We start from the raw sequence: 27,137 nt of genomic DNA, 5'->3' as shown, positions 1-27,137 counted from the left end.
TGATCTCGTCATTTAGGTAGATAAAAGAAAAAATGTCTATAAAATTTATAGGAATATCTTATATTACTTTGTTACGTCCCCGACAGGAAGCGTCGATCCTCATTATATTTTAAACGCGCTGCCTCTACGGACTTCAAATTTCAGAGGATCACTTTATTTATTCAATAATAAACGACGATTTCTTCTTTTTTATTTAGCCTTATATTTTTCCTCTATTAATCTAGTCCTCGGTGATTATTTATTAAGTTAAATCTAGAAACTTTCGCTAGTTTAATCTAGACGAGACTTACCTATTTTGCGTACATTTTTAGACGTAGAAGCAAGTTTTTTATTTCGTATACAAAAAGGTTAGTAATAATTTTATTATAATTTTATTGCTATGTTTTGTAATACGTTTATGAATATGTGTTGTTGTGTGTTAATTTTCTTTTTTTTCTCTAATTCAGTTTTTTTCACTATTAAAATTTTTTCACCATAACAACTTTATTTGTTCTTTAACGAAAAAGCCGAATTAATCAAGCCGTTTTTATTTAAAGAGTTACTTTTAACAATGCGGATTATGCAAAAGGCAATAAAATTAAATTAATAAATGCAATAAAATTAATCATTAAAAATAGTAGATGACAAAATTTACAATTCGATTTTGATTAAGAAGATTTTTCGAAACTAATTACAATTTATTTAATTATTTTGCTTTAGTAAAGCAATAATCAATGGTGTTACAATGTATGGTTTGAAAATATTGTGAAATTGAATCCAATTCACACGTTTATGATATTTATATATAATGATCTTTTGCTTTATTTTTGTTTAACCTAAGACACAGTAAATTAACAAAATGTATGGAAGCAAAAAAGTTAACAGAGTACACACGCCTATAAGTAACTTCAAGTTTTCACAGACAGCCATATACGGTAAATAAATATAATGGTGTAATTACTGAGTAAAAATAAATAAGTGGACCTCATTACTGGTAATAAACAAGTTAAAGCCAAAGTCCACTAGTGTTTGTAAATAAGAATACTAAGGAAGCAAGGTGGACAGAGTTAGAGTTGTTGAGGTCGTTGGTTGACGTTGCATGCTTCCAACCGGTCCTATTGGAAATCTATTGGGCATGCGTTCTACGATTGAAATGATAATGATTTGCAATTATTTATTTATTGATAATATTTGCATTGACGATAAGTTAGCAATTCAAAGTAATGTTTGCGATAGTCTTATGAGAATGCGTAGGATGTTTTTCACGCATGTGCGTTTTCTAGTCAAGCAGTAAATAAACTACAAAGGTCAAACGATTTTTGCCTTTAAAGCTTTTCTTTAAAAATATTTTACAAAAATCCGGACAAAGGCGAGGGACTGCGTTTAAAGGTCCCGGTACCGAAAAAGCTTAACTCGAGCTTATGTAGATTTTAAATAAAAGATTTTATGTTAACGTTGCTTTTCTTTACATACAATCATTTTTATTGCTCAAATTTGAACACTAATAAAAATAGAGGACGATACGTCCTTGTTAAGATCATTTGAAGATGGTAGATGTAGGCTATTTCCAATCGGTCTTATTGAAAATCAATAGAGGATACCTATATTAAAAAAAGGATGCTCTATGATTAAAACGATGATGGTTATGTATAAAAAATGTTTTATGATATTTGTAAGTTTTTATTAAGCGTTACGTTTCAACCTATAAAGAATATATTGTTGATATTATAATATATTTGAATAAAAATATAGGCTGTTGACACGACAAAAAATCAAGGTAAATTCTACGGTTACCATTTTGTTGTATCTCAGTGTCAGGTTCAGCGAGACGTAAATGACGATAGTATTATTCTCTAGGTGTTACGATTCATTATCGCTAGATTGGTCCCCAAAGGAATCATCCCTTTCGGACGGGCGCCGAACTTCGGCGTGTCATTGGAACCGTTAGCCCTCTATATGCACAGATTGGTGTAGACGAGTTGATAGTTCACTCAACTCTTCTTCACTCCCAGGGTAATCTTATACGACACGTGATGTTAGTGCGACTTTTGTAGACTAATGGAATCTATGGCAACATCGACTAGACGGGAATTTCATCCAGACGCTTTATATTACCCATTTATTTTTCTTTTGTTCGACACGATTGTTCATTTATTCAATTCATTAAAATTTTTCTGTAGCCACTTGATACTTTGCAACTCTGAAATGTACACCAATGCTCTAAGATTATCTTTCACTCTCAAATTCTGAAATACTTTGGACACTTTATGTGAAAGGAAGTCAGCTTGTTGTCCAGGGTTACGTGAATGGCGGCGTTAAGGGTTGCTTTGCTTTGCAACGGATGGATCGCTCCTACGGAATTGCCACAGAATATGCACGCGTGCTAATTGCATCGACGACCTTCATGATCACGGCCTCTCTTTCAAGAACATATAATTAAAAAGAAAACCTAGACAGAATTAAGAAGACAACTCTTTAATAGTAATTTCTTATTTATCGATCTTTGAATTAGCGAGATTCATCAAATACCCTAAACACTAAAGATTTACCACCGTAAATTTTACCTATTTTTTTCCTTCATTAATTTATAAATATTTAAGCGAACCTTAATATTTTATTATTTACACCCTAAAGCGCTAACGATTACGATTTTTGTGCCTGTATAAAGATAAATACGCACACGACACAAACTTTTCAAATTTGCCGTGTGTCGTGTTGTCGTGTTCATTCATTATGAGACACATTTGATCTGAATTTAACAACTTTTGATCTTTGAATCTGATTATGAATCAGTTTCATTCCTTCAAACTTCCTGGGTGTCGACGACGAGTCACCTCCTCGACCAGTCGTCAGGTCGACGTAATCGTGTTGTATCTCATAATTGGATGCCGTCGTTTCCATCGCATTTTATCATGTCGGACCGTCGTAACGATCTTATAGCCCGTCGTAATTTTGTCATTCCGCCATATTAAACTTAATAGATGTGACACACTCTTTCTCCGACTTTGCACTTGTGTGGAGGTCTGTCAGCTGACTGAATTGGATGTACTGGTTCGTTAATATATGCTTTAAGGATTTTTTACATTAGAGAAGTTTTTGTGCTTTTTGTATAAATAACGATGTAAATCAATCACGTTCTAAGGAACGTAAATATGATTTTATATGGTTCAATACTGTCTGTCGTTTATTAACCTTTACCAATTATAAAATGTTAGGGATTCCCAAACGCAATCCTATTTAAAATAGACTTTATTTTCTATTTCAGCCATAGTACCATCTATCATTCAACTTAGTCAATGGTTATATTTTTTTCGAAAAACCACATCGAGTTTGTTGAAGGTTTTAATTCATTAATAGTAATATTTGAGCACTATCGTAAATTGGGTCGTGATTGCAGTAAATGTATTACGGCACTGCGGTATATATTATCGCGAAAATATTTTTGCAAATCACCCTGCAACTCGTAAATATAAAACTTGTGTCATACGCAGTACTTGTATTGTATTGAAGTATTACACATACCAATTGTTAAATACCTTGTCGATTAACCCATTTACATTATTAGTTTATAAATAATTTTCATTTTTCTGGTCACTATCGCCAGATCATAAATAAACGGGGATGAGTTCGATATTTGAATCAAATATTTAAGTTATAATAACAGACTTTCTAAGAGTATAAGATCACACAAGCATTGAAAACTCTTTATTCGTAACTGAATTTATTCGCCACCTTTAAAAAAGGAGAGCATGAAGGAGAAACTATTTTATCGTCATCATGTCAGCCGACAGACGCCTATTTCATGGCATAAGCGTCCCCCCAAAGGTAGCCAAAAAATTGTGAAATGACTATATGCATTGAAAGTAGTAATGCTCAAAATTACTACTGCTTTAATATGTTTTTGTTTTAGTTTAGTACGATTTATAATTAAATTAAAATCGGTTACATAGGCTTTTTTCATATTTCTATATGATTCAGGCATTTTAATTTTGAAAGTAAAAATTTATACTTAAATCAGCTTTGCAGGTACGTACGCAAGACTTTTGAAAATAATTAATAAAAAATAATTTTGTTACAGTTTCATGTTGATCAGATGAATGGAATATAGTGTGCTATGAATTATATTAGCAAAGCTCGAGACAATAGGTCGTGCCGCTTTATTGGATAATTCATAAATAATAGTAGATTGACGCGCCATGTCAAGGGCGTAATAGAGCAATGAAATATTGACGCGCTGGAAAGCTTTCTGGGTAATCATTGGGTTTGTGACCTCTGTCTCATTGACAAGTGTGGGACGATGACGCTTGATTACGATTAATATTGGACGAAATTTTACTACTTTTCTTAATTAATTTTATTGAGAAAAAAATATGTTTGTCATACAAATTAATAAAAATCCCGGTATACGTTTTCGTCGAATTTTTGACGTGATATCGTAAAACAACAAATGTAATAAGCATCTAAAATCACTATGATCTTGACAGCCAACAGACGCCCGCTACAAGATATATGTCTTCCTCAAACATCACGATGACCGGCCTTGCGCTGCCGGCATCCACGACTTCCCGTGCCTATGCCATCGGCTATGCGAGCGACATCTCGTGATTATGCTATCTAAAATATTACATTAAAATATACTGTTATTCTCTTTGTAGAACGGGAAATTAAAGGCTCGACATAAAGAGATTTAAGTATGTAGACATTCGTAATAATTTATCTTTAATATTTCATACATTTGCTTGTTACACATTTAAGTAAGGACATTAGACGTTATACTGTTTTATGTTTTCAGTAGTGCAATATCATTTATTATTAAACATTTTTGTGGCTCTTAGTGTAGAAATAGATCATACGTCTTTGTTCTCTCTACGTTTAGGTAATTTCAAATTTTAAAATATAGCACTGTGTTTTATGTGAAACACTTTAGCGAAGAAGAAGCGAAGAAGGGCGAATTTAAATATTTACATGGTATATTTTCAATCCTTTCTTGGTTCATTATTTTGGTAAGAGTCTATCTTAAACCGTGCTCGTTTGAGATGTCTGTTGCATCAAAAAATATAGTTGATTTTTGTACAAGCAAGAGTATAAAAGAGTAGTGCAATTGTCTCATAGTAAATAAAATAATAAGGCTAAATCTTCACGAGAAATCTTAAAAAGAGTAATGAAACACAAAATACAAGACTACATCTTCAATTGTCTAAACATTAGGACTTGAGATGATGCATCTAACATTCAAGAAGGTCCTTTTTAAAGATACCAATCACCAATAAGATATGTTCCTTAAGTAAACTTTTAATGTTTGTTTCCATGGCGATTTGTATGGCTTCAGATTGCTGGGACCAACGACTTGAGTAACGTTCGCTATTTAATGGAAAAGTTTCAGTTTTATGTATAAAAAAATATTTATAAACGTTTTCACAGTACGCAACATGATAACTTTTGAAACTATCTTAACCCTTATATGCATAATGATGTAAAACTGCAGCATACCACTTGAAACTTAAAATAAGTACTACACTTAAAAGTAAATGCATAGTGTTGTATATCTGTAACATAATGTTTTTTAAAAGATAAGGACAAAAAATATTATATATATATTTTTTTTTCTATTTTTCCCTGCATTTTAGTGTACTTATCTGCAAGATAAATATTTTTTTAAGTCTAAATAAAAGTCATGCATTTAAGGGTTAACATCAGTAACTTCCATCAATATCATATATATATCATAATTTGTATTACTCGCGTGAAAACATTTTCACTGAATCTTAGTATGATCGATGATATTCAAGTCATCGTTGTCATCGTGTCAGCTGATAGACTCTCATTGCAAGGTCTCAGTAGAGATTACCTCGATGATCGGTCTTGAGCTGCCCGAATCCAGCGACTGTCCGCGATCTTGATAATGTCGTCGTTCCTTCTTGTCAAGGGGCAGGTAGCTTTTACACACCGCGCCTACCGCATTGTATTCGCCATTCCAAAACCTTTTGTCCTCGTCGATTTGAGTATTTGCTTGTAAATCTCTTATATACTCCAGATTCATGCTATAATACTAAGTTTACAATTCAGAATTTCCATCAGACATTTACGCTTGCTCTTATAAAATTAGTTTACACGCGACTATATTTAACATATCACAAATTAATTAATTGAAGCATTTAATTATAATTACAATGACACTAATTACTTTGTACGCTATAGAACAGTTCGTTCGGGTGACAGTTACTAGCCAAAACTAGTTCCACAATAAAATTGTTATTTCGACAGCTGCCATTTTTTGTCCGCCGTTTTACAATACGCTCGTTTCAACGTTACCCGTGAAGCGACTCTCTTGTTTGTCTGCCAGTACCGCAATGTGAAATTTTCCTTGTGTTATCCGGCACGTGTTTGAGATTGTCAGTTTACAAAATCAATTAATGGTATAATTTCTGTTGAACTCACTAGATTTATTTACGTAATAATATTTTAATTTATAAGTACAATTTTTATCACTTCCGATTCAGGTACTGTTACAAATTTAGTGATCTACTTTGAAAAACGATGTTATAACGTATTGGGTGATTGATTAGATTGTAAGAGTTTTAAGGGGTGAAGCCATATCTCCTTTTTCAGCAAAAAGCTGTAAAGTTATTGTGCCTATATTCAACTAATCTGTATAACGTGAATACTCTGAAACTTTTTTGTTTTGTAATTATGACGCGCTAATCACTCCTGGCAACACAAAGTCTGCAGGAAGAGATAGTAAACAATAATAGAGTTTTATATGTAGTAATCCGAATTTCTGAAATATTTTTTACGCAATACATTATTTATGAAAACAATAATTTGTGTCATAAACATTAACAAACATCAAATGAGTTGCACGTATAACCAATTAAAACGTAAATTATGATGTTAAACCGCATTAAGACGGGCGTACTACGATACAGACGAAGACAGTAGTTACGTTCACAGACAAAAAACACCATCAAGAGATATAATACCCGGTTTAACGCTTTGTTAAGAGGTACTATAAGTCGTTTGAGCGGCATGGCGACTTTACCCGTATTGTCCCGGTCTCTATTTTTTTTTGCAAATAAAGATAGGTCTGGTAAAGTTATTTGTATGTAGACAAAGCGGTCTCGGACAATACTTTGTGCTGTCGCGAAGCAGCTGAGTTTTTGTGGTCTTGTAATATTTTAACGGTAACAGATGTAACTAGATTACGTATACATACATGTTCATTTATTATTTTGGACAATTTTGTTATAAAATATTTTGATTAATAATTAGATGCGATTGTATTGATGTAAAATTGGTTGTTCAAGTGCACAGAGAGATATTTATTTTATTACTAATTTATTGTTGTTAATACTAAGCGCCTTTTGCTTAGGTGTGGGGTACGATCGTTTTGTTTGTTGAATGTTTCTCTTATTTATTTTTGAGATTCAGTACAGTACTCTCAGACGGCTTGCAAATAGTACAAGTAGTGATCCATTGAGGATATCTATGTTCAACGGTTGACGCCTTACGGTTAAAATTATAATGTTGAAAATATGACGATGTCATACATTAAAATAAATTGTTTGAACCCAACTTGATCCCTTACTTTAGAACATCCAATATAAAAATCAAAAATATTTCGTAATGATTTTAAAGATTTTTGTAAATTAATTGAATGCATAGTTACGTTTTAATATTAAGTTCCCTTTAAGAAATCGACTTCAATGTTCAATTTCGGTCATAAGAAGTAATTATTTTCTCGACAGAACCTTTGCGACGGGCGCTTTTGTTTTATTTACGTTCCGATAAATATTGCGAATTCTTAGAAAATTTCCTTCGAGCAAATATTTGGTCTGCGAGTACGTTTATTGTTTATTGACCTTCGGACGAAATGAAACTAGCTAATAGACTTGTAATGGCAAATAGAATAATTTTTTGGTATATATTTTGTGCCGTCAGGGTGGAATAAAGTCAATTAAATTGAATCTCCACATTTTTAAGAATGTTAAGCATAATATTCCAAAATGCAATTTCTTACTCTTTCGGCAACAAGAAATGGCAACAAAACTAAAGCATTTTCCAAGACTTGAAACTAAAACATTATTTTGTTTGAAAGGCGAAACTGTGTCAGATACAATATAACGAAGTTGTGAAATGTCGTCTCCTCTGAGTCAAAGACAGTAAAACAAATGTGACGGTAAAAGTTTATCATAAAAGCGTATTTAGTTACACATTATTTTTTGTGCTTTGCGTTTACTGTACACATATTCTAATACTTATGTAGTCTGGTCTTGAATTTTAAAATAACTTAAAAGTAACCTCAAAACCGGAAAAGCAAAAGGTACTATTATTTATTTGGCATAAGTTTTTATCTTAATTGTTCGATTGCATATGAAAACAATAACAATACCTAAATGTAGAAGTGAAAAAACTCTTTATATCGAATAAAGAATATCGACGTCTTTTATGACGATAGTCAAGCTTTTGCAAACGATTTGTTTTTTTTTAAAATTGTAATTAACCTGGCTTAGTTGACGGCAAACGTTATTTTATCTCTTTGTTTGATCTTGTTTATTTATTTGCTACCTTCAATAATGATTAAAATTATGTTTTTCGATTAACTTATACTTTGAATATATATATTAATTTATATATATTTTTAACTTAATTGAACTTGTATATCTAATTTCAGAATGACACATCATGATCAGATTAAGCTTTAGTATTTGGGTGTTTCAATATGGTGTAAGAACTGTTGACCAATAAGTTCCAACTACCAATAATCTGGCAAATGTTCTGTTTCATTTTTCTATTCGTGCTCCACATATATTGTGTAGTGGATTGTATTTTATAAGTATTCTAAACAGTGTACGCTGGTCTATGGTGTACAATAAAATTGAATTTATCTAAAGTATTCGGGTTAAAAATTTCGCTATGAATTATTCCTAAATTGTATCTAGCGTACCTCTAATAAATGATCCAAAATATTTTAGCGTAGAGTAGCTTCGGTTTAAGCTAACTGGTCAGCGTAGAACTTAATTTATTTTGCAATACAAACTCGATGAGATAACCACAGATCAACTGATGACTTTCGGTAAATATTTCTGCACAGTGACGTCACGAACAGTAAAGGAAAAGGGCCATGTTTGGCCGAGAGAAAAATAAATAGCAATTAGTTTCGCAGCAGGTCACTGCATGTTTCGTTCGTTCAACTTCATTGATAGATTTCATTATACTTGGGGAATAGTTTAAATTGGCTAATCGATTTTTAACTTAGAGATGGAACTAGACTGTTAAGATTGTAAATGTAATCAAGTTATTTGAATTATAAGTTTAGTATCACTTGCGTTGTCGAAGTATGGACTCGTAAATTCCCGACACGCGACTTTCCTCAAATCGATGTCAATACTAGAACAGCGAAGACATTACACATTTTGCACTAAATATATTTCGTAGCTAATATAAGCAGATCATGTCTTAGTATAATCGCTGGATATTTTTTTCTAACTTCGTTTACAAGATGCTTGTAATGATGGAGGTTTAAGTAAACTTTTTCTACTTTTATTTCTCAGAGCACTTTACGCTTAGTGAAATAAAATTCACATGTAATCGTTCAATATATTGCTTGTCACTTTATCAACAGTTTTTTTTTTCTGGCTAATTGTTTGAAATTCCCGTATTTACCCTCGCACTTTGTGATATTCCCACGAAAGAATGATGTAGAAAGTAGTTTACAAGTTGAAGTCATTTTAAATAATCAATAATAATCGAATCAGCGTGTTGGCATAATAGTTAATGTCAAATATTTGGGGTCGCGGTTTCGTTTTCCTCATCGGCGTTTTCTTATAGAAAACATCGCGACAATACCGAATTCAATCTTTGAAACTGAAGTCTCTTGCTGGGCATGTATACTTAACCTAAAATGAAGCACAAAGTGTTATCACGTATTTTGTGTTTGTTTATAGACGTCAGTGTAAATGTTATAAAAATTAGCTAAATTAAAAAATCCACCTTATTTAATCAACGTGTATAAAAATATTTAATCAGGATGAATACAAAGGATATAAAATTCACTGGTGCAGATGTGCTATAAAATCCATTCCGTCTTATATTTCCTTGAAATCATTAAGCTCGGAGATTTTTATGTTCAGTCGTAAAATCATTGCAGCGAATGATACCGACATAACAAAAACAGAATATATATAATACATAAGCAGTAGGATGTTTTCGGAAATAATTGCTTTCATTATAAATTATTGTGTTTTAATAAATTGGAGGAATCATATCGTACATTTACTTTTCGGTAGATAATCCTGCACGATGTTCAATTTATATAAATGGTTTTGGAATTATGATGTTACGACGCTAAAGCATATATTATATTTGTAAGCTTTGGCTCCTACAACTGTAATGGTAGTTCGCTGACTGTACGCATTAAAAAATGGGCGTGTACGACTTTTAACTGGTCGGTTTTACCACCAAAAATGTTCATAAATATGACGCATTAAGTACATAATTTTTTTTTATATATAATTTGCAGACGTAATAGATTGTCCTGCTCAACTGTTTTGTCGTAATGATACTATACCTGTTGTGGTCAGGTGCCCTGTTGACCGCAGCCTTCAATAAGCCGCTCGTTAGTTTAGATCATGTGACTGTATGAAACTGGAGAACATAGTTATTAAAATTAATGTGCCTTTTGATTACATACTGTCTTAAAGTTGTACTTGTATGTCATTGAAGGGTGCGACATAACTACAATGTTACATTGTTTGTTTTCAACTAAATTTTCGTTATAAGATGAGCTATATAAAGAATTGTCTTGGTTTTTCAGTGATTCATAATAGCTGATAATTTTTAGGTATGGTAAAATAGACTATTTAAATGAAATTGTTTTACTGTTTTCATTACGGCGTTGAGTTATTTTTTATTGTTTAAGTTGTCTATTAACTTACACGATTAATATAACTGCCCGATGTTGATCTGACTTACAAAAGAGACCATTTTTCTTTTTTTTCCACCTATCCAATATATTTTTGCCGAAGAATTATCTAATTTGCATTTGCAGTTAGAAAAGTGTTCAAACGTTGCGTAACTTATGGATTAAAATATATCAAAAAACATAAAACTATTTTTAATTTTTCTATAGCAATTTTTAATTATTTTTGCTATGGTCAGACAGAACCACCACATATTAATATATATTTTTTTTGTTTGGTTACAGGAACTCTCACAAAATTGAAAACTCGACGATCCATAGAAGCTCCACATCCCAAGACTGAAAGTTCTTTACCGTCTTCCAAAATATCTCCCAAACATACAGTTAATTTATCATTTGGCATAAAAAATACTTCGAATAAGTTATCACCATCAACACCATCTACTAAAAAATGTAATGAAAAACGGCATTCTACAGAGCTAGGGTCGAAACCTAGTTGCATTCCCCTATCAAAGAAATCACCGGATAAGATAAGACGACCTTCAAAGTCGCCAGTTAAACAAGAATCGGTTAAAGATACATTAAAATCTAACACCAGGTCTAGACTGGATTCTTCCAAAATTAAAACTTTGTATAGAAGTCCAGATAAGGATAAACTTAAATGTGACAGTGATAATAATCGAAATGACAGAAGACAACGAGCACAAAAGGAAAGTGAAAATCTTAGCGAAAAATATCATTATTCAAAGAAAAGACTGACTAGTTTAGAAACTTCTCCGAAACAAACGAATGACGCTAAGATTGTGACACCCAAAGCAGTGTTAAGAGATAATTCAGACGTCAATTTAAAAGCGGATCCCGTTTGCGGCAGCGCTAAACTTGAAGATAACATTAATAAAATGTTTACGCTACACGAAACTGTAAGATCGCACACTGGTAATTCTAGACTTTCTCAGGAGATGGATAGCCTAGCTGCATTAACGAAACAAACGTTAGATAGGGTTAACAAATTATCTAATAACTTAACTAGTAATAAGCTAAATTTAAAAACTCCGGAGAATCGTTATGACTCCTTGTTTCCTCATTCACCGGAACAACAGAATAATAATCATACTTATAACTACGGCCTTGTAAACGAGAGACCAATTCACAATAGAGGAGTTACTGAACGTTTGAAAGATATTGATACAGCAGCTCAACGGTTAATCGATTTTGAAAAGCAAAGTGCAATTTTTTCTGATCTCAATAATGATGCATCTAGTCAAAATCGTCGTACTGATAACTCACCGTTAACTTATCATACACCTGTGTCCATATTAAAGAGAAAATCTATTCATGAAGATAGTACTATTTCCAACACCCCGAGTCATGCCATAGCATCACCACCTGTTACATTTTCGCCCAGTGTCGTCGAACCACGAAACTGTCGTTCAGAAAATCGAAAAAGACAAGGTATATTAAAGAAACGTCGTAGCTTAGATGAATCGCAAGTTGCTAGAAGACGTTCTTGTAGCCCCGAAGTTTCATTTGCAGATGATGGCTCTTCTGATATTAGTAAACCAATTTTAAAGAACAGGAGGTCATCTCTAGAAGACGTAGTGCGAAATAGGTCCCCAGATGGACAAATCCAAGGAATTCTCAAAAGAAAATTAAGTCGAGAAGAAGAACTTACTAATGATGATTTATCTCACAGTTCTCCTGAACCTCATGGGATTCTGAAACGAAAATCAAATTCCAGTTCCAGTAGTAGTACGACTTCGTCCCACGTATCTATTGCACAAGCAGTGCTTTTAGCCGCTGCAGGTGGTGCAGAGATAGTGGAAGAAGAAAAGGAAATCGTCAGGCCTATTTTGAAGAAAAAAAGTTTCTCTGAAGAGCGACCGTGCCCTGATATTTTACCTTTAGAAACTCCAAAGCCAATTCTAAAGAAAAAATCGACAGAGCACGATGATCACGATTTCGACTTACCTAAGAAACCGATATTAAAAACCTCAAAAAAGTTATCAGGTGACGAAGGCCATGCTTCTAGTTTCGATTTGAGCGAAGACGACAGAAGCTCTCGGAGACCTTCACTCCTTAGATCCAAGACATCTGATCATTCCGGTTCAGAATGTGAGGCAACAGTAAGACCGATTTTAAAGCAGAGAGGTTCTAGTCTTACTAGGGATCGCAGTCAATCTCCGCGACCACGGCTTTCGTTTTATGCAGAGCATGATACAAGTGTTTGTTCGACAAATTATTCTTCTGATATAGGCGATTCGTCGACGGCAGGTCCGCGACGGATTTTGAATGTTACACCTGATCAAGAGGAAAGTTATCCTAGTGCAGTTATAAGGCGTAGGAATTTACGACCAAAAGTAAACCCACGTTCTATGAGTTTAGTATGTGATGTTAACGACGAATTACTCTCTATTCTAAACAACCGCAGGATAAAAGTGGACGAAAATTGTGAAAGAGACCAAAGTCAATTATGGGAAGAAGAAAAACTCATAAACAATACAAGACCCAAAACTTTTCCATCGATTGCATCTAGAATAAAGTCAATGGAGCAAGCGTTGACTAAAGAAATGTTTCTTCGCGATCAGCCATCCACGTCTAAATCGAAACCACGTGATAAGGAGCGTTTCAAAACTCAGCCCGTCACTATTGAAGAAATGAGATCAATAGCTTCAAGGTAAGATTTATTACTTTAACAATGTTTAACAATAGTAGTTTTAATAATTCCTTGTGATTGTGCCAATATCCAGGAAGGTTACGATAGATGGTTTTATTACACCTTGTTTAAGTGAAGTTGCGTTTTTATCTGTAATTTTGAAATGCGTTCTATATTAGGAATCTTTTCCGTGTCATTTACTAAAACCTATACACGATATCTAACGTTGCAGTCTGCTTAAGGTGGCTTGTCTAAGATTGTTTGGTGTACAGTATTAAATATCGTCAACCATAAAGATTATCTTTCTACTGAACTGTTTATAGTACAAATGAAACATTCCTACTGTTTGAGTTTTGTCCATGCCTTTGAACGCATTATACACTACGATGAATAGCACCAATTACGTAGACACTTCGTACAAAGATGTAAAAACTTGAATGCCACCATCATTAATACATTACAAAACGTAATAGGTAATTAAGGTTATGGTTTGGAATTAATAAAATTCTTTATCTAACTCTAAGTTTTTGGATATGGCATTTATGCATGACTTTCATAGACAATAACTAAAGAAATGCCAAAAAATATTTCTACAACTGTTTTGAGTAAAATTATATTTCAAATAAAAATTTCTCTCCCGTCAGAAATGTAGTGTTCATTAATGCGTTGTGTGATTATATCTAATTCCTCTTCTCTATTATTTCTGAAAGGTTTAATAAACACATTACATTGGTAGTGCTCCATAACGTGTATTTCCGCACACACACAGCTGATAGTGTTTTGTGTTGAACGCTGGTAGGGAACTGACATATGTACATATCTTGGCAGTTGGCCATTATTTTGGCCGGCTAAACCACGTTGCACAGATATCAAAAATTTATGAAGTTGTGTGTTTTCTTACCTCGTTGTTTGTCAATTTCATTGAAAAACATACAAATATACATACATGTTTAGGGCTCATAATTGGCGTGCGGTCGTTGTCTGTAATTAGTTCGTAAAGTATTCACTTTGTTTTCCTTCATCTCCAAATGTCACTGTACTGTTAGTCAGTGATGCTAAGAAAAGAATAATATGAATTTAGTTTTAGTGCCAAGCCATGTACTAGACAAGATAAGACGCGTTCCTCGTAGAAATTCTTTGTTTTAGTTTTCGAATTATTTTATTAGTTTAAATAATTTTTATTAATTTTTTTATCACTTGCAAAAGAAACGTATCTGAGTTGGAAACGGTTGTTATAAATTAATCTCTTGTTATATAACAAAAATAACATTTTTCAGTGTTTTTGTTTGAATTGACATGTTTTGTAATTTTTAATTATCTGATCGTAAATTCAGTGAACGTTTCGTGCTAATTTTGTGTATGCGTACGTCTGACATCATCCCGATAGGTTCAGTTTACTGTTTGGATCATTTTCAGTTCACTGATAGCGTAAGAAATAAATTTGGTTTGCGATGTTGTAATCGTGTGCAGTCTTAGTTTTGTGCAAATAAAAAAGGAAACAAGAAAAATACGACATGGATAATTTTGATTTAAAGTTTCCCTTCACGGAACTGTGAGTGATCTGCATGTTATTATCATTTTACATTCTCTTGTATACACGACGATAAATAGTCGATAAATTTTTTAGTACATTAATTTTGGTTTTTCAACATATTTGCATACCATATTTTAAACTAATAAATTACTGTGTAAGGTAATTACGTGATTATTATAAATGTAATGTAGAATAGATAATCAGAATTGTTAAAATAAAACATTTCGGTCTGGTTTATACCAAAGTGAAATTACAAATTTACAAATAATAGAAAAAAAAATTACAATGTCTGACTTTTTATTTAAAAAAAAAGTAATTTTCAGTGTATGAAATGCAAGCAGTTTCCTACTGATCCCATTGGAAATCCATGATGATGATTGCGGTCTTTCTTCTTAAGAATTAATTTTGCAAATAATTTGTAAACCATTAGAGTAGTAATTTTGTGTCTTATCAAAATAATGTTGTCTTACGAGTATAAAAGAAAATATCATAGAAACCTTAAATAAGTAAAATGATGTATTATATGTATGTATATGTGGCGAGTTGTTAAACCTTTAGTTAATTATAGCGCTTTACAACATTAAACGAAAGTCTGTAACGACTCAAATGTTTGTTTTTATAAGGCTATTCCACTTGAGCTATAATTGAAATTTCACTCCCATGTTTTCTTTTGTACAAGAATAATGTAGCATGTTAACATCAATCCTAGTGCCGGGTACTAGTTGTCTGAACTGTATTTTGATGACGGAAATAAGCGCTCCAGTCGTTACTGGGTCAAGCACTATTTCTGGATCTCTTGTACTTTACAGCACGCTTGAAAACTATTACCGTTAGACCATTTAATACGTTAAGATTTTGCTATTAATTCTCAAGCAGATTGTTTGATAATGATTAACTGCAATTAGATTTATCATCTCTGTGTATAGGATTAAATTAAAACGATTAATATGTTATTTCCGATTCCTAACATTTAGTTTTACATTATTTACTGTAAAAAACGAAAAATGGAAACACGTTCCTTTCGTTTTGTCGTATATCAAAATTTATAACTCTGAATAATAATAATAACAACACAATACCAAGTTAGGTTATTGTTTAATTAGTATATAAATAATTGCTCGCAGAAGTGTAAAGTGAGGTAGTTTTTCTGTCGTGTCAATCTTTCTTAAATTGATAAGTCGGCTACGCTGGAGCTACACTCGTGCCATATTTCATTGAAACGTATGAAGATGATCTGAAACCGCGGCCGTCTCTTTCGTGCGAACGGCTATGTTCTACATTAACGCGTTTCTTTTCTCATTTCGCAGTTTGGAGCCGAGCCAAGCGAGTTTCCAAGCGTTCGGCTCAGCGGGCTGTAGTTTTCCGAGCCAACCCGTCGAGTCCGGTGCCGCTTTTTCTCCCGAAGGCGAAGAGGTTCCCGAGAGAGATCCCTTCACAGATTTAGATTCACCTCCATTCGGCGCTAGTTCCTTTAAAACCAAACTATTGACGAACGTCAACTCAGCAGAGAGTGCTCGCGGTGAAGAGGATCGTTATGGCGAAGCGACATTCCTCGATTTTGAAAACCTAGTCGAGAGTCCCGAGGCACAACAATCTCTCGAAGAGATAGAGCAAGAAGTCAATAAGGTTCGTGTGGCATTAGACGAAGACAGCCGCGCTTTAGAAGAAGACGAGAGACAGCAAGAAGCTGACAACTGGAGTCTAAATGTGTCTTGTGATAGTGGAGTTTACAATCGAGCATCTTCTAGAGACTCCGGACCGCATTCTGGTTAGTGTTTAAAAAATTCTCACTAATCATGCCGCCTGTGCGATTATTGGCTCGTTCTGAATGGGTTTTAAATTTATTTTTGTCGAGCCGGGTGTGCGGAATTGTGGCTTAGTGTAGCGCAAACGGCTTTTGAGTTTATTAGTGAGCCGCGAAAACGAACTGTTGCAACGTCATAAAGTAAACAAGTGTAAGGAACCATGGCGGCTCAGCGTGCATTTACTTGGTGTTTGTTTATGTTGCGCTTGTTAAAATTAGAATTTGTGAACGCCGCCACGCTCATATTAGGACGGTTTTGAAAATAAACCACGTCTAACCTTGTCGATGTCTCTGTCCTTTTAATTTGGGTCAATGTGATACGTATTCATTGTCAGCAGGCGGTTGCAATTGTCTTTTTTTTGTTATCTAACTTGTACAAGTTGTACTGCTTCCCGCCTCGTTTTGACGCCATTCACTAAACACAGCGGGCGGTGAAAACAATACCGGCTTCAAATGTTTTAGGTCATATATTTTTAATCTGTTTGTTTTTATGACTAATGTGATTTTGTATCGAATTCCAGGCGAGGAATTAGGTGTAATCGAAAGCCAAGATATAAGAGAGAATCACACGACAAACAGTAGCTGTAACGACTGGTCGTCGGCGTCTATCGAGCGCGAACTGATAACGATGGATCGGGAGAGGAAGTCGACCGAGAACGAAGGTTTAAGGAGCCCCGAAGGCAGAGGAAGCGACGAGGATGACCGGGAGGGCGATGAGGACCACAGCGGGTTTGCTCTCGGCTTAGTGAAGAGTAATAGTGTAGTCGCGCGCGCGAGCATGTGGCAACAGCTACAGCAGCAAGCTAAGGGTGTGTAAAAACTTTAACAAAATTATAACTTGATACACATTAGATATCATCATCATCGTGTCATTCGATAGACACCCACTGCTAGATATAAGATTCTAACAAAGATGGCCACGATGACCGGTTTTGCGCTGCCCGCTTCCAGCGATATTAATTATAGAACTTAGAAATTACATCGAACTATTAAAGTTCGATGTAATTTCTAAGTTCGTTCTTGATATTAAAATTTTATGATTTAAAACTTGTAAACTTTTCCATTTACTAAAACCTTATGATTACAGTATTTAAGTGTTTTTATTAAAATACAGAATACGTTTGAAACTTTATTCTCTACCAATTTATTGGGTTTGCCTAGTCAACTTTGCGTGTAAAACTTCACATGGCATCTAATATATTCCCGAGAGTGACACTTGATGACAACTGGGGATTAATTACTCCGGCTAAGTGTTAATGCAAACACGTCACAAACTCACGGCAGATTCAATTTCTTGCTGCTTTACAATCTACGTAACACAAATAGAGCTACTAGTCTTTCAAACATTAGAAGATTTTAAAATTTTTAAAGATTATTTGAAAACAATTTATTTAAACTTGTGAAAGTGACACCAGCATACTTAAAAAGTTTGTTTATTGATTTTCAGGAACTCCTAAACCGCTGATACGTCACAGTCGCTCAAAGTTAAAAGAGAGTCCATCGGTGGCGGAAAGGTTCAAAACTCAACCCATCCTACCATCCGAGAACATAAATCAGCCTGTCACTGAAAGGTTGCCTCTCGCCCAGTCCAAGAGCACTGCCAATGTTTTAGACAGAGATGAAGATGGTAAGTTGATTTCTTATCACAAATAATTTTATTCTTATATTAATTTAATTCGTATCATTTTCATAGCTCAAAGTACTTTAGATTCGTCACTTTTTATTTAAAGTTGAAAGGAGCATGTAAAATGCATTTCAATAAATCGAGAGATGAATAAAGGCTTCCTTTTGATTGTCGGCTTTTGTTTCTCTTTTTTTGCATGTCGACTACTATGTGTATGTCCCGGGCTCTGTAAACACTGCACAATGTTAATGTAAATACGCACGCATTCACCGGTGGCAGCTAAGTTAGATGAAGACGATCCGGCGAAGATGTCCCTAGCAGAGAAGATGAGGATGTTCAACGCTAAGCTGACTCACAAGCCGCCCGTAGCTGGCCTCCCGCGGCCCAAGGAGGAGAGGGTGCCGAGGGCCTCCCGCCTCCGGACGATGCCGGTGTTGGCCAGTCAAGTGCAAGAGGCAATGGAGCAGAATGAGAGGCTGACCAAGTCGTTGACTCACGAAGATGTGCCACGTAATTCCGATTTTCAACTCAAAATGGAGCTATTTCGTTCAGCGAGCGCACGGAATACGTCATTAGAATATCTCATGCGGCAGAACTCAAAGTTTAGAAGCTTAGGTCTGATTTTGTCCATTTTTTTGGTTTTGCCTTTTTGCGCTTGAGCCGTTGCGCTTTTTATATGGGTTTTAGTACTAATTACGCATCGAGCGTCTAATTCGTAGGTTGCGAAGGTAAGTTGTTTTTCGCTATGCATGCTGCATGACCACTGCACGGCTGCTCCGGCTTTTGGATGAATATTTATATTAACCCATTATTAATTATTCGATTTTTGGTGTGGTTGTTTTCGGGTGAATATGTAGTTTTGATTGATCTTTTAATGTATTAATACGTGTAACAGCATGAATAGGGTATCATATATTTAATACAGATCATCTAACTGTACGAAGTATTATATTTCGTTTTGTTTTTATTTAGGACATTAAAATTTTTTTTCGAAAGATTACAATTAAGTATTTACAAGTTTTTGTAATGTATTATATGTATTGTAATATGTAATACCTTTATACTGTATAGGTAATTGTAGCCATTTACTTAAAAATCATAGACAACGATGTAGAAAGCATAAAACTTGTAATGTTAAAAGATTTTTGACACTGGTAATGGTACGACAAGCGATTTACACGTACATTTTAAGGCATGGGAAAGATTATACGTGTTCCACAAAAATTATAAAAAGAAATATACCTTATTACCATTGAAGAAGAGACACAATCAATTATCAACTTTCAACTGAGTGTGTACATCAATCCTTGAGTAATATTTATTTTCAGCTCTCAATTCTTAGTCATTCGCTTATTCATATTATCATAATGTGTAATTTTTCTAGGAATGATCTTAAAGGTTTCAAATACAACATAACTAATATGTACATACAACAATGTTTAAATCACACATTGAGGTCACCATAAGAGTGGCAACGATGTTTGGTACTCGTTGTATTGCGTCTTATTTTTGCATGGTTTCAAGCTGCAAGCATTTTTAATACATATTTTGATGTTGTATTATTTTTACAATACACGTGTTGTTTGTTTGATTTTGTTATACAGGATACTTACTAATTAGGATAATATTTACTGTCTTATTTTCTATAATAGTGTTACAATCTGCAACTAACTAATCAGTTTAGATTTTTTTTTCTCCATACTGATACACTTGGCAAATAAGATCCGTAAAATGCTTGGCAAACGGATAAGTGATCTCTCACATGCCTTACGTTTTAGATGCTAACGTCTGTCAACGGTGTAGATATTTTAAGTTTGGCATATCTCTAGTAGTTAAAACGAAGTTTGTCGAAGACTCAGTTATTCTTTATTTATTTACTTCTCTTTCTCCGATTCTTTATCTGCCTCGATCACGCGCTACAATTAATTTTGGGCTCTTTTAACTATTTTAAATACTGAAGCTATCTTGTTTGAGGTTTTCTGTAATAAATACATTACACCCTTTAATTTAAAAGAATGTATTTTAAAATATCTTATGTATTCATAGAAAATAGCATTAATTTAATGATTTCTTATAGACCTGGATGATAATTCTCCATCGGAGCTCGCTCAGAGGATGATCACGCCGGAAGTCCGTGGCATATTGAAGTCTGGCTCTACTGTAGTCCCGGAAAGACCGAAAACTTTGGCGAAGGGAGAAAGCTCTGAGGTTTGTATCTGTCCTTCAGCTACATTCACTATTAAACTTTTAGAACAGTCTTATAAATTACTTTTAGAAAGACAAAATGTAATGACATTGTTTAAAGAATAGTTTTTGTTATGAAAAAAAAATATCTCAAATAAATATTTTCGTGTTAATTTAAAATGAAATAACTTCTTGATCGAACTAATAATTTTATAAACAATATTTGCGTAGAATTTCCGTAGTAATAAAGTAAATGTACACAACGCGTTATAAATTTTAATTATAACAATAATAAATTAATAATTATGGGTGCCATTATTAGGTGGACAGGCAATATTGTTAAGGTCGTCGTAAAAAGCTGGATGCAGTCAGCTTACAACGGCTCGAATTTTAAATCCGTGGTGGAGGTTTGCGTCCAGTAGTTGAGCACGATGTTCATTAACAACAAAAAGTGCCGTACTTTACAAAAAAAAAAAAAACAAGGCACGCGTATAAAGACTGAAAATTTAAATATAAGTCGCCCATGTTATACACGTGAATTTTGTCAAGCTGTTAAATTTATTTTTACGTTAATTACAAATAATCTTTATTTAAAATTTCATCCTACTTGTCACTTTTAATAATGAGAAATTTTCGTTTAAGGGTTTGAAAGACGAAGGCATCGACAGTTCATCAGACGACGAATCCGCATCTGCGACGAGCGTTTCATCCTCTGAAAAGAGTTGCTCTTCGTCGGACAGCTCCGAAGACACCCCGGATCCGAAGCCAAGACGTTTTCAGCGCAAAAACAATAAACTGAAGTCGTCGAGAACAGACTCGGATATAGTAAGAACACTCCAGGACCCGTATCCACGTAAAATACAATTACCAGGAGCAAATGAACTGAAAGAGCGTTTAAATCAGGCGAAAACTGTCGATGGTAAAATACCTTTATTAGGAAAATTAGGAAGACGTCCAACAGAAGAAAATAACGAAGACAATGACAACAGGTATAGAAGGTTCGTGAAGAAAATTGATGAGCCTTTGCAATTAGGGAAATTAAGACGGCCCGCTGAGAAAACAGTTAATCAAGTTGTTGAGGAGAAACCGCCATTTTTAAAAATCACATCATTGAATCAAGCAGCGAAGAATAAGTTTTTTGGAGTCGATTCTGGAAAGAGTATAGAGGAACTGACTGCTGCCGTTCGGAAGTACATACCACCGGTGAGTGTGTTTTTTTTTAATATGACGTCAACAGAGTGGGTAACTATAAAAAAGTAATATGATGTCTCATCTAATGACGACATTCCTATATACTGAAATATCCGATACACCATCCTCTAATACAGTGCTTCACAACTGATGCAACGGATACAAGTGTGCTACGGTAGAAATTAATAAATTAAAATTTTTCATTACAAATATTTTGTATTTGAGACATATTGGTACGTCACGTTCACTCGTCTCTCGAATTTAGCTTTCGGTGTGCCGTAGATGACAAAAAGTTTGCGGAGCACTGCTCTAATAAGTAAGTGAAATGAATAATTCATTGGGGATGGTTAATTGTATGGTCGTAAATGTCAGTTGTGTTATATATACATTAACTAAATATAAAACATAGCAGTCTGTTCGACATAATATTAAAACAGCGGTCATACGTTGCGTAATGGATAGAAAACATTTGAAATATTTGGCGTTTACAAAACAATTTTTTTAATTATCATAATTTTTGCTCCACCGATGGAAGAAGATTCTTGTATGTTTTTTAGAAACAGTAAAAGGCGTATTTTGCCTATAAATTTAGTTAATATTAATAAAGCAATGATAATCAAATAGCATTGTACATGTAAGTTTGTAAAAATATATAATCCTCGTTTTGTTCGTTAAAAAAATGTTATGATGTGAAAGAATGGCACAGAAATTTATTGATTTCTTAATTTTATTGCTATTATTACATGAAAGTAAGTAATATTCATCAATGTAAATAAAGAAACAATCACGAAATGTGTTGCTTAACGATTTTACACAAGAAAAAAATGACAAAGTTGTGGAAAATAGTAAATACAACAATTTTCTGTTCTTATAGAAACCACACAGTACATCAAAACATATGTTCCTACAATCAAACATTTTTCGTCAATCAAAACTAAAGGCGTGTTTAAAAATAATCAGTATATTACTAGATTTGCAGTGTTTAGTACACTATAATATAAAACCTATTTTTGTAACTTGTTTATTAGGACAGTAAAAAATCACATTAAAATATGTTTCATACAACATTTGATAAAACTGTCTGTTGGTGTAACTAGTATCATCAGTAAATACTTGTTAACTAGATTAATAAAAACCGAACCATTTATATTCCCCATTCCTCATTTGATATACCATTGGATACAGTGTAAATTCTGTTAATGTTGTTAATAAATAGTTGGCCTTTTCGTGTATACATAAGTGGCAACGAACTGGCGCGCGCAGCGTAGGATGACCACACACAACAAGGACAGATGACCTGAAAATCTATGGGGGGGGGGGGATAGCCTATGTGCAGCTGTGAAAGTCTTAGTAGTAAAGAAAAAATTAAGTAGTCCAGTAGTAAAGAAAATGTCTTCATGTCGTAGGTGAACAAATCGATGTCGACCCATACCATGGAAGTGGCAGGTTCAGGGAGTGACGGCGAGAGTAGCGGTGGCAGAGAGGTGCGCCATATCAATAGCAGAGTCCGACACAGGTTAGTGTTATGACTATAAAATTTGATAACCATAGATAAACCGAGAAGTCTTCGGCATTCGGTTTATTTGATAATATCTATAGAATATTTCATTCATAGGTCAAAAATTCTTAGAGTGCAATCAAAATTAGCTTCCATTTAAAGTTGTATACTTGATGTTTTGCATTCCTATACCAGTCAAACTAGAATTGTGCCGAGGTAAGAAGGTAGGTGTGTAATTAGCTTCCTGAGCATCAACATTTGTAGTATTTTTAGATAGAATCATTTTTTTTTCATTAATTTATTTGTATATATCTTGGTATAAAATGTCCCCAGTTTAAGATCTAAATTTGATTGTTGATTTTTATTGTACATACATATAACTTTTGCCATAAATGTTTTATTTAATATTGAGAAATTAATTTGAAGACGAAAACTATTAATGTATTTATTTTAATTCCTAGTATTAAGACGGTGTCTATCACTGTTGTGTGTATTTTTAAATAGTTTAGTGTGTTTTTGCAGACAAACAAAACGTTATAATAGATATATGGCGAAGCAACTGTAGGAATACCGTCTTTATTGATAATTTCTCACAAAGAATTCTGAGATTTCTTGCAATAAATGGCCTGCACCGCTGTCTTTGTCCAGTTCGCAAGCATATTTATAATTTATTTAGCCTATTCTTACACTTGTACCCCTCACTCTCAACAGATCTCTTATACATTCGGCTTCCTTTCATTCAAAACTTGATATTAAACTCTTCTGAAATACTAATTCTTGTCTACTGCAATGATTAAATGGTGAGACTTTTTGACTTTTGCCAAAGAAATGGATTTTAACCATCTTTTACTAATTTATTTAGTGTAAAAATCTTTTATTCCAGTAGTTCAATTCAATTAAATCTTTGTAGAAAGTGTTTCTAACTGTGTTTTGATAGTCGTATACATGAGATTTCTTTCTCACCACTTATCACCAATGTAGTATCAAAAATTGAATTATTTTTTTTACCAGATTATTTTAGTGCGAACATATTAACAAGTGAATATTTACAACTCAAATATAGAATCTTATTCCGCGCCCTATGTGAGTTTAGAATTTTATTTTACGTAAAATTAGTTATTTGGATAGATTACTAGATGGGATCTGATCTAATCATCAAGCTAGCAAGATATAAGATTTTACACCTAGTATAACATATATAGAAATATATAAATAGATGCATTAAAACTTGCCGCTTTGTATTTGTTAACGTGTTATGAAATGTAATCACTACGTATATTCGAAAGCCCGTTTTGTGTTCGCACTATAATCGCCGCATCTCGAACCACTTTTGCAATAGATGTGCATTGCATATATAATTGCTGTGCAATTATACTGTTGCGGAAATTACGTTTACATCTCTGCCAACACAATGCTTAAGCTTTCAGCGTGAGATAATTTATCATTTATAATATTATAGTTATGTAATTTTCCTTTTAATTGCCTCTTGTTTATGTTACTACCTTAGTACTTCTAGGTTTTTCGCGGTCTAATTTATTGTTCTTAGTTTTGTCCAATAACAAATAATACGCGATTTAACGGGCAAGGAACAATGGTAAACTAGCGCTAATTTGAATAATTTTATTCTTGCACATAAAGCCTTCCGGATTGTCTTATATACCCGTTGTCATTGATAACAATCTTGATAAAGTTCTAAGCGTTGCCTTATATTTTTCGGAATGTCTGCATATTATAAAAATATTTTTAAAATAAAGTATGATGTTTTTACACATCCACAAGGAAATAAGTAGAATATTTAAAAGGCAAAATGATTGTATGATACCGTATACAAATATTATTTTTAATTGACTTTTGTGGTTTTTTGTAGTGGTAATTGAATATTTTCAACAAATTTTATCCATTACCGTTATCAGTAAATTACATGTTTTAGTTAAGAATTGTTTATTATACATCATTTGTAGAGAAAGTGTTATTATATATAAATAAACTGTTAGATATTGTTTTTGGAATCTAACTTTATGCGACCGTAAATTATGTACAATTTTGCTGTAGTAAAAAAAAATAATATGGGTAGGATGGTCACCTTAATTACTTATGTCCTAAAAATTTTATGTTAAGACATTTAGGACACTTAGTGTAACACAGTCCATCAAATTTTCCAGAATTCGGTGATACGTGTTAAACTACAAAAGGGAAGAAACGGTGGAAAAAACAAAAGGAGAAAAAGTCATGCCAGACATTGCTAATATAAATGTCAGACTTGAATAATGTCACAAGTAATTTGTTTAAATTATTAAATGAACCCGAATACGTCAATGTCGTACAAAATTTATAGTAGTTGTTTTTATTTACTCCCTCAACAGCAACAGTTACTTAACAAAATTTTCAATCATTTTAGGCAATGACAATGTGTCTCTCACAAGTCTGCGGTCTGATGGAACGAACGAATTAAATTCTGCTAGTCTGATATTCTAAAATTAAAACTGTTATTGTAGTAGTGTGGTTTTTCTGGTAGTGTATTCAACTATATTAATGCACTAGTGGACCGTCGAGCTCTTAGGGCGGTCACTTCATGGAGTGACCCGGTACAAGGCTCAAAAACTAATAATTGTATAACACAAAAATTTCAGGTATGATTTATAAGAGACCTAGTTCTGTAAGATATAAAAATCATTAATGTTCTATGAATATTCATTACCTGACAATGAACAAATTACATTCAATACTTAACGGTCATATTTCAAAGTTGTCATTAGCCGCTTGAGTGGGATCGCTGCTCCGTGGCCAGGTAAAAAAACCAATAAGCTGTATCGCGGGATTAAAGAAAGCCCCCAATTACACGCAAAACCTGTTGGCGCAATCGTGTGTAGCGGTGCATTCAGCCAGACTTAGTGAAAATTTCCTTCAACGGACGTTCCATTTGCGTCCGCGATTGTTGTGTTTGTCTTTGTTACGGCCGAAGCTGATCGACTGTTTTCACTTTTGTCTTTCAAAAGGGTTATGCAAACCCGCCACTGCAATCTACAGCCGCAAATTACATTTAATTATAGTTTTAGGAATTACCTTCTAAATTAATTCGTTTATTACAAAAATTGAATTGGTTTAATTTTTGGATATGTTAGCTATAAAGTTTGCGCCACTCGACGTTCTGATGCTGATACCAAGCCTGTAAAGATCATATTCATTTTCAAAAATGTGTGTAAAAGAACTTCACAAATTGTCGTAAGACGTTAGATGCGCAGGTCCGTGTCTGATTTTAGACGTCTTATGGCTGAAATCATGATAATTTAAAATCATTGTCCACTATATATTTGACATAAATACAAAAATTTTATTCCTTTAGTTTATATTTTCTGCAGTTTTACTTCAGCTTACATGTTTTCGGAAAATTTCGTAGCCTCTACGTTTGAAATACTATATGAATATAAATTAATTCGGTTCGTAAGATAGAAATTGTTGTAAATCATAAATGGCATTAAAGCTAAAAACCAATGAGTGTGATCTCTCAAAATCATTTATCTTGAATACGTACCGGTTGTGTGTATATCTCGGATAAGATTATATATAATTTATGTATAAAAAATTAGCGTAATGGCATGTTCTGTTCGTTGCGAAACCATTTGAAAGTCGGATTTATGCCATTTATGGTTTTATGGAGTTTAGGGCGTGTATATTTTTCTACAGACATCGACCTTTTAATCTTCGAGTTTATGCCATTGTAATAGAGAACGTTTTTGTACGTTTAGATAATA

At 33.5% G+C, this 27,137-nt stretch overlaps 1 protein-coding gene across 4 annotated transcripts in view; it reads left to right on the top strand.

Moving 5' to 3' along the window:
- LOC137919152 (supervillin-like) overlaps positions 1–27,137 on the top strand; it is a 210,394-nt gene that overhangs the window by 94,804 nt on the left and 88,453 nt on the right. For 3 of the 4 annotated variants that reach the window (XM_068762131.1, XM_068762130.1, XM_068762133.1), the window contains 8 exons: positions 11,183–13,571; positions 16,392–16,852; positions 17,410–17,697; positions 18,336–18,515; positions 18,792–19,127; positions 20,590–20,720; positions 21,339–21,899; positions 23,294–23,403. In XM_068762131.1, the coding sequence (XP_068618232.1) occupies positions 11,183–13,571; positions 16,392–16,852; positions 17,410–17,697; positions 18,336–18,515; positions 18,792–19,127; positions 20,590–20,720; positions 21,339–21,899; positions 23,294–23,403 (4,456 nt within the window). The remainder of the gene's footprint in view (positions 1–11,182; positions 13,572–16,391; positions 16,853–17,409; positions 17,698–18,335; positions 18,516–18,791; positions 19,128–20,589; positions 20,721–21,338; positions 21,900–23,293; positions 23,404–27,137) is intronic. The other variant, XM_068762132.1, reaches the window with a different exon arrangement.

Source organism: Battus philenor, unplaced genomic scaffold (assembly GCF_028537555.1).
Source record: "Battus philenor isolate CCGP_79_NKW_IND1 unplaced genomic scaffold, ilBatPhil1.0.hap1 SCAF_16, whole genome shotgun sequence".
Taxonomy (NCBI): Eukaryota; Metazoa; Arthropoda; class Insecta; order Lepidoptera; family Papilionidae; genus Battus; species Battus philenor.
Note: the sequence above shows the minus strand (reverse complement) of the source record. Positions and strands in the feature narration are given on the sequence as shown.